The sequence below is a fragment of the Sceloporus undulatus genome, chromosome 2, assembly GCF_019175285.1.
Source record: "Sceloporus undulatus isolate JIND9_A2432 ecotype Alabama chromosome 2, SceUnd_v1.1, whole genome shotgun sequence".
Classification (NCBI taxonomy): domain Eukaryota; kingdom Metazoa; phylum Chordata; class Lepidosauria; order Squamata; family Phrynosomatidae; genus Sceloporus; species Sceloporus undulatus.
Window position 1 is genome coordinate 8,670,107 of NC_056523.1, and position 7,672 is coordinate 8,677,778.

The 7,672-nt window shown below is 43.7% G+C and overlaps 2 protein-coding genes across 2 annotated transcripts in view; one reads left to right on the forward strand and one right to left on the reverse strand.

The window, feature by feature from the left end:
* The window catches only part of LOC121923584 (zinc finger and SCAN domain-containing protein 2-like), an 86,176-nt gene that overhangs the window by 65,476 nt on the left and 13,028 nt on the right, over positions 1 to 7,672 (forward strand). Inside the window, exons 2-5 of the mRNA XM_042454134.1 lie at positions 1,378 to 1,489; positions 1,917 to 1,996; positions 2,196 to 2,313; positions 7,074 to 7,671. Of these exons, the coding sequence (XP_042310068.1) occupies positions 1,378 to 1,489; positions 1,917 to 1,996; positions 2,196 to 2,313; positions 7,074 to 7,671 (908 nt within the window). The remainder of the gene's footprint in view (positions 1 to 1,377; positions 1,490 to 1,916; positions 1,997 to 2,195; positions 2,314 to 7,073; position 7,672) is intronic.
* The window catches only part of LOC121921991 (zinc finger and SCAN domain-containing protein 23-like), a 113,417-nt gene that overhangs the window by 21,142 nt on the left and 84,603 nt on the right, over positions 1 to 7,672 (reverse strand). The window lies entirely within an intron of this gene.

Genomic DNA, 7,672 nt, shown 5'->3' on the forward strand with positions numbered 1-7,672 from the left:
TTGGTAGATGAAGGTAATGCTGTGAATATAGTATATCTTGATTTCAGTAAAGCTTTTAACAGGTTTCTCCATGACATTCATGCAAACAAGCTAGTGAAATGTGGACTAGACAACATGACTGTTACATGGATTTGTAACTGGTTGACCGGCTGAACCCAAAGGGTGCTCAACAATGGCTCCTTTTCATCCTGGAGATAAGTGACCAGTGGGGTCCCACAGGGTTCTGTCCTGGGCCCAGTGCTATTCAACATCTTTATCAATGACTTGGATGACAGAATTGGGGGTATAGTTACCAAATTTGCAGATGACACCAAATTAGGACGAGTAGTTAATACCCCTCAGGACAGGATCAAACTTCAGAATGACCTTAATAGATTAGAAAGCTGGGCCAAAGCTAACAAAATGAATTTCAACACGGAGAAATGTAAAGTACTGCACTTAGGGCGGAAAATTGAAATGCACAGATATAGAATGGGTGTCAGATATAGAATTGGATCTAGGAGTCCAAGTAGACCACAAATTGAACTGAGGAAAGAGCGGGAACACTAGGGGCTTTATATTGGGTGAGTGGAGCTACCGCCCAAAAGTTGCAAAAAGAGTTTTGTCTAGTTATTCTGGAAGTTTCTGAACTTTGCATGCGCGGAATAACCCATTTGTGTGATTTGCAGAGAACACTAAGAAGAAAGATATTTTTAAAATAAATTGATAACAGATACAACTCATTGGTTTTGCAACTACTTTCCTCACTGATTGCAAGTAGTTGCAAAATCAATGAATTGAATCTTCTATCAATTTTTTTTTTAAAAATAGCTAGAAGATTTGACTATTTGCAATCAGTGAGGCTCTGTCTGGCTTTCTTCCCAGCTTATTCTCCCATATGAACATATCATGATGGTCATATCTTGTGGTAATGTAAGATGGAGCCTTCTCAGTAGCTGCCCTTGGCGTCTGGGACTCCCTTCCTGGGGAGATTAAACTGTCTCACTCCCAAGAAGAAAACAGCTTTCTAAAAACTACCTGAAACTAGTTTTAGTGATGTGCATTTCTATTGTTTTAATCTTTCCTTTTGGTCTCTTATGTTTTAATGGTTTCAGTTCTGTAGATAGCTTGTTTTTTAACTATAATTTGTACATGCATTTATTTTTGTTGTTGTTTTACTTGTTCTATTTGCTGTAAATCACCAATGAGTCTGAGTTCTGAGGGAGGAAAACAAAAGATACAAATGAAAAAAATCATCATAATGAGAATGCAAATCTAGCTACCACTTCCCAAGATTTTTCTGGAAATCATCTACGGTGGGTATGGCCTTGTCCTCTTCCTTTCCTTTCCTAATTCTTCTCTCTTCTACCTCCCTCCCTGCTTCTGCTTCTGCTGCAGGACTTGTTTGTGGAAGAGATGGCCGAGAAGGAGAAGTGTCCTTTTGAATCCAGTCAAAGGCAGCGGCTGAAGTGGATCACACAGGACAGAGAAGGAATGTCCTCCTCAATGAGTAAGAGCTAAGAGGGTAGTTTCCTCTTTGACGCCCTGTTCTCAAATATGTCTGAAATATCCGGACTCTTATCAATTGCAGCACTTGGGCCACTTTATATAGTCTAACTAGCACTTTGAAATTACAGGCATACCTCAAGTTAACAAAGCCTCTGACAGTGAAGTATATTTTACAAGCACTTTTTATACCTCACCAGCCTTCCTGTTCCTCCTCATCCTCTTTGTAGCTACTAGTTTTAGCAAGATTGCCACTAGGAAGATGATGGAGGATAGAACAAGCTCAGACTTTCCAGTTACAGTGGCATGTCTGCAGAAAACAATGCAATAAAGCCTTGTATGAGAAATGGTGTGTATTGCATTTGCACATGTAGGATGAACTGGAAGGAGAGAGGAGGTTAGAGATGCTCTCTACTTTTTCTTCCTTCCAGGAGGCAGAATAGGGACTGGGTCTACAAGCACATCTTTTCACCCTGATGGACTCAGAACACCTTCTGGAAGACTAGAGCAGGTAGGGGACAGGATCCCAAGTGAGCAGGAAAGGGCTGGGCTGGGCCTGCCTCACTTCGTCTACTCCCTGGTCCCCACAGAATCTTGTTCTTTCTGTTTGCTTCCATCATAAGTTGCCCCTGTAAGGGGCCTGTGGGTGGCATCCTGTAAGGATTTCAATTTTCTTGAGCAATCTTAAAATTAATGTTCTCTTTCTGCAGGTGACCTTTGAGGATGTTGGTGTGGATTTCACAGAGGAGTGGGCCCTGCTGGATCCAGGCCAAAAGGCCCTTCATCAGGAAGTGATGGAGGAGATTCTGGGGGCCCTGTCCTCTCTGAGTAAGGCTCTCTCTTTCTTTGGATTGTGCAGCTTAGAAGTGCTGAAAAGTAACCCTGAGGATTCTTCTTCAATCTTGATAGATTACAGCAGGCTGAGTGATTTTCTTTCAGCTTTGCTTATGTCTCTGGCCTCTCTTCCCCAAAATCCATTCAGTAGCAGATCTTGGTCAAGGTCACAGTGGATGATGTGAGGTCCAGTTGAGCTTGGACCACTGGGAGGAGTGTTGGGGGGGCTTCACTAGCAGTATCCCCCACCCCAAGTGCCTACTTTGTCTCCTACCTTTGTGGCCCCATACAACCACATTAAAAATGAAATGAAATATGAGAGTGTTAAGGGCAAGTGAGAAGTGGAAGCAGAAATCAGCCACATCTTGCTTCCTTGTTTCCACTTAGTCCTGTTCCTCCCACTGACTCCTCCAAAAATGGATACAGAGGGAGAGGCTTCCACGGAGGGCAGGGAAAGGGAGGACTTGGAGGATGTGGCTGCCATTACTTCCCCATACCTTTTTGCCAAAAGAAAGCCAAGCCCTGGTGTGGAGGCAGGAGGTAGTTAGATTATGGTGTTAGCATAGCATATGATGACCTTTAGGTGAACCTGTCATGGGGTTTCTCAATATTTGTTGAAAAGCCCTTGGGGAGATACCACTAGTGAGGCCCCAAACACTCTACCCAGTGGTCCAAGCTCATGACATCCAACTGGATCTCACATTATTTGTTGAGGCTGAGAGAGTGTGACCTTCCCAAGGACATCCACTTCATTTGTACCCTTTGCTCCAAGAATCCTCTTCCAACACTCAAACTACTACATGCTGGTTGTCCCTTGGTCCCTTTAGATAGCAAGGGCTTTTCTCATACTCTCAGTATAAGAAGAAATCTTGGGTCTGACTGAACAAAACTGAAGTAGATAATGAAGGTACATTTGGATCTCCTTATCCACAGATTCAGTGGTCCACATCTTTAAAATATTGAAACAAATATAAATTCCAAAAAACAAACCTTGATTTTGCCATTTATTTAAGAGACACACTTTTACTCTGCTGTTGTATTTAATGGGACTTGAGCAACCCCAGGAGATAGCATTGCTCCTCTGTACTTTCTTTGCTGTCTGGATATTTTAGGGTTAGAAGTGCCAAACATTTTTTTTAAATTTAATACACAGTAGTAAAGTCAGCCCTTGGTATTTCGGGGCTTCTGTTCTAGACATCCCCCCCCCCCCATGAATGGGAAAAAATACTTCAAGTCTTGTTCTTCCCAATTGCAGATAGACCTCATGGGTCAGCCGCCATTGAGGATAATGGGGTGGGGACATCTGTGGATGCTTTAATCTGCAGATGACAGGCCCATGAAAATGCCAACCGTATGTTGTACAGATGTTCTCTGTAAATTTCAGAGACCTTTACATGGATAACAAAGGCCCCATTCTCACTAGCCCATTTGCTCTGGATAGAACTGGGCACATCCGGTTGCCCCATACCAAACGTGCCCGGAAAGAAGTTCATACTACCCTTTACCTCGATCGATGCAATTTAATAATAATAATAATAAGTTTTATTTATAGACTGCTATTCCGCAATGATCACAGTAAAAATTGCAATACAATGCAATACAAGGTGACAGTTAAAGTAGGGAGAAGTCTCGTTGTTCAGGCTGTCCCTGATGTTGCTGGGTCTGCCTGATCGCTCCCTCTGAGGCCAAGATGACAGTTAAAAGAGGGAGGAGCCTCTTCCTTCAGGCAATCCCTGATGTTGCTGGGTCTGCCTGATCGCTCTCTCTAGGCCAGGTAGCAATTTGCCCCTCTAAAGTTCACATTTGCAGTACCGCTTTAAAATGGAGCCTCCTTGGTTGTCAAATTCATTTCTGCTTTCGTTAAAGGTGACATATCCTACAATCATTGGCCAACTAAATGGGTGCTTTCCCCCCACCTTTAAAAACAAACAAACTGGCAGCAGTGTGCACATATTCTGCCAACTTGTCAAATTTAAAAACCTCCAGGTGTGTGATATGTGTGTGTTGTGTGTATTTGGGTCATTACAGATTATGCAACCCTAAAAAGACCCCATCCTGGGGTTTTCTTGGCAAGACTGGTTCCAAGGAGATTTGTCATTGCCTTTCCCCCGAGGCTGAGAGAGTGTGACTCCCCCAAAGTCATGGGTTTCCACAGCATTCTCTCTGAATGCCAGCCTTTAGCTTCCTCTTCGCTTCCAGCCCAGCATTTCCTGCTCTTTGGAACCTCTTCCCTTCCAGCCCAATGCCACCTCCAAAGCCTTTGCCTCCCCCAGACGCCAGCCTCTTCCCTTCCTTTCGCTTCCAGCCCAGTGCCACCTACGAAGCCCTTGCCTCCCCCCCATGCCAGCCTCTTCCCTTCCAGCCCAAAGCATGCACATAATCTGTCACAATAATAATAATAACAACAACAACAAATGTTGCTTGCAAGGGAGGACACCTCAGAATGCCATCTCTGCATCCTCTTTCTTTGCTTTCCCTCCGATTGCCAGCCCAGAATAATAATAATAATAATAATAATAATAATAATAATAATAATAATGTTTATTTATATACCGCTTTTCCAAATTAGATCAAAGCGGTGTACAACAGGAAGTACAATACAAAGTCAAAATAAAATATAACAGGCCTCTCTCCCCCTCAAAATGGTGGTCGGAAGGTGGGCTCGTAGTCTTTCAGGTCAGGCCTCTCTCCCCCTCAAGATGGTGGTCGGAAGGAGGGCTTTTTCTTCTTTCAGAGAATGCCATCTCTCCTTACATACACATATGTAAGAAAAGCATTCATGTTTTTGGTGGGTTTTTTGGGCTATGTGGCCATGTTCTAGCAGAATTTCTTTCTGACATTTCGCCAGCCTCTGTGGCTGGCATCTTCAGAGAGTGCTTTGCCTGGAAAAATTGGGTGCATATATACTGTGTGAATCTGGGAATGCAGGAATGATTTGCATGTGTATTGTTCATGCAAACAAGGATTAATGTCTGCTAATTGGTGATCAATTATGTGCTGGGAAAGTCCCTGACTCTGAATGGTTTCCCATTTACATTTGCTGAATCCTTATTTTGCTATGCCTCAGGACTGGTAGTGTGCAGTGTCTCTCGTGTTCTTTGATTCTTGTTTGCACATTGCGTTTGGTGGTCCCTATGTAGACTTTTCCGCAGCTGCATGGTATGCAGTAAACTCCTGCAGCTGTGAGAGGGTCTCTCTGGTCCTTGGCTGAGCGAAGCATTTGCTGGATTTTCTTTGTCAGTTTGTGGAGGTTGTGTTTCCTCACCACTTTCCCTAGTCTGTCTGTGACTCCTTTGATGTATGGTAAAATGTTCGAACAGGCCTGTGAGGCAATCACAGCCCTGTTCAAACATTGCCTCACCACAAGCTATTTCCAGTGGGAAAAGGGATTCTATGAAGAGAGAGATGGAGTAGCAATGGGAAGCCCTCTAAGCCTGGTGATAGCAAACTTCTACATGGAACACTTTGAAAAGCAAGCCCTGGAAACAGCACCGAAAAAGTCCACAACTTGGTTCCAATACGTGGATGACACTTTCACCATCTGGAGCCATGGAGAAGAAGATATTCCTGAATCACCTAAACAACATTCACTCCAACATCCAATTCACTATGGAAAAAGAAAAGGAAGGAACACTGCCATTTTTGGATGTCCTAGTCATCCGCAAACCGAACCTACGTTTGGGTCACACAGTATACCGAAAACCCACACATACAGACCGATACCTGCACAAGAACTCCAACCATCACCCAGGACAAAAAAGAAGCACAATCAAAACACTGGTAGACCGAGCAAAACGCATTTGTGAACCCCACTTCTTGGAAGATGAACTGAAGCACAGGCCAATGGTTATTCCAGCTCAGACATCAGAAGGGCTGCCAGGCCCAGGAAAACCCAGAAAAGTGTAGTCAAGCAGCCACCCAAAGGGAAAGTATTTTACTATACATCAAAGAAGTTACAGAGAGAATAGGGAAAGTGGTGAGGAAACACAACCTCCACAAACTGACAAAGAAAATCCAGCAAATGCTTTGCTCAGCCAAGGACCAGAGAGACCCTCTCACAGCCGCAGGAGTTTACCGCAACCATACAACTGCAGACAAGTCTACATAGGGACCACCAAACACACTGTGCAAACAAGAATCAAGGAACATGAGAGGCACTTCAGACTGGGGCAGCCAGAAAAATCAGCAGTAGCAGAACATGCCACAAAACATCCTGGGCATAAAATACTGTTTGAAAACACTGAAGTTCTAGACCATGCCAACCACTACCATGTTAGGATGCACAGGGAAGCCATTGAGATCCACAAATATCTGGATAATTTCAACCGGAAAGAAGAAACCCTTAAAGTGAACAAAATTTGGCTACCAGTCCTGAGGCATAGCAAAATAAGGACTCAGCAAATGCAAAAGGGAAACCATTCAGAGTCTGGAACTTTCCCAGCAGATAATTGATCACCAATTAGCAGACAATCTTCGTTTGCATGAACAATACACATGCAATCACTCCTCCATTCCCAGGCTCATAGTCTATATGCACGCAATTTTTCCAGGCAAAGCACTCTCTGATGATTCCAGCCACAGATGCTGGCGAAACGTCAGAAAGAAACTGCTAGAAGATGGCCACATCGCCTGAAAAACCCACAAAAAACTATGGATGCAGGGCATGAAAGCCTTCTACTTTACAAAATGCCTGGAGTGTGGTAAAAGTTATATTGGGAAGATACAGCTCACCTATCATCAAAAAACTCACACAGGAGAGAAACCCTTTAAATGCCTGGAGTGTGGAAAAGGTTTCATTGTGAAAAGAGACTTCACACGTCACCAAACAACTCACACTGGAGAGAAACCCTTTAAATGCGTGGAGTGTGGGAAAAGTTTCGCTCGGAAGGCACACCTCTATTTTCACCAAACAACTCACACTGGAGAGAAACTATTTAAATGCCTGGAGTGTGGGAAAGGCTTCAATCAGAAGACAAACCTCTCTTATCACCAAGCAATTCACACAGGGGAGAAACCCTTTAAATGCCTGGAGTGTGGAAAAGGTTTCGCTCGGAAGACAAACCTCACTTGTCACCAAGTAACTCACACAGGAGAGAAACCATTTAAATGCTTTGAGTGTGGAAAAGGTTTCACTCGGAAGACAAATCTCACTGAACACCAAGCAACTCACACAGCAGATAAACCATTTAAATGCCTGGAGTGTGGAAAAGGTTTCGCTCAAAAGACAAAGCTCACTCGTCACCAAGTAACTCACACAGGAGAGAAACCCTTTAAATGCCTGGAGTGTGGAAAAGGTTTCATTCGGAAGACACACCTCTCTTGTCACCAAGTAATTCACACAGGAGAGAAACCG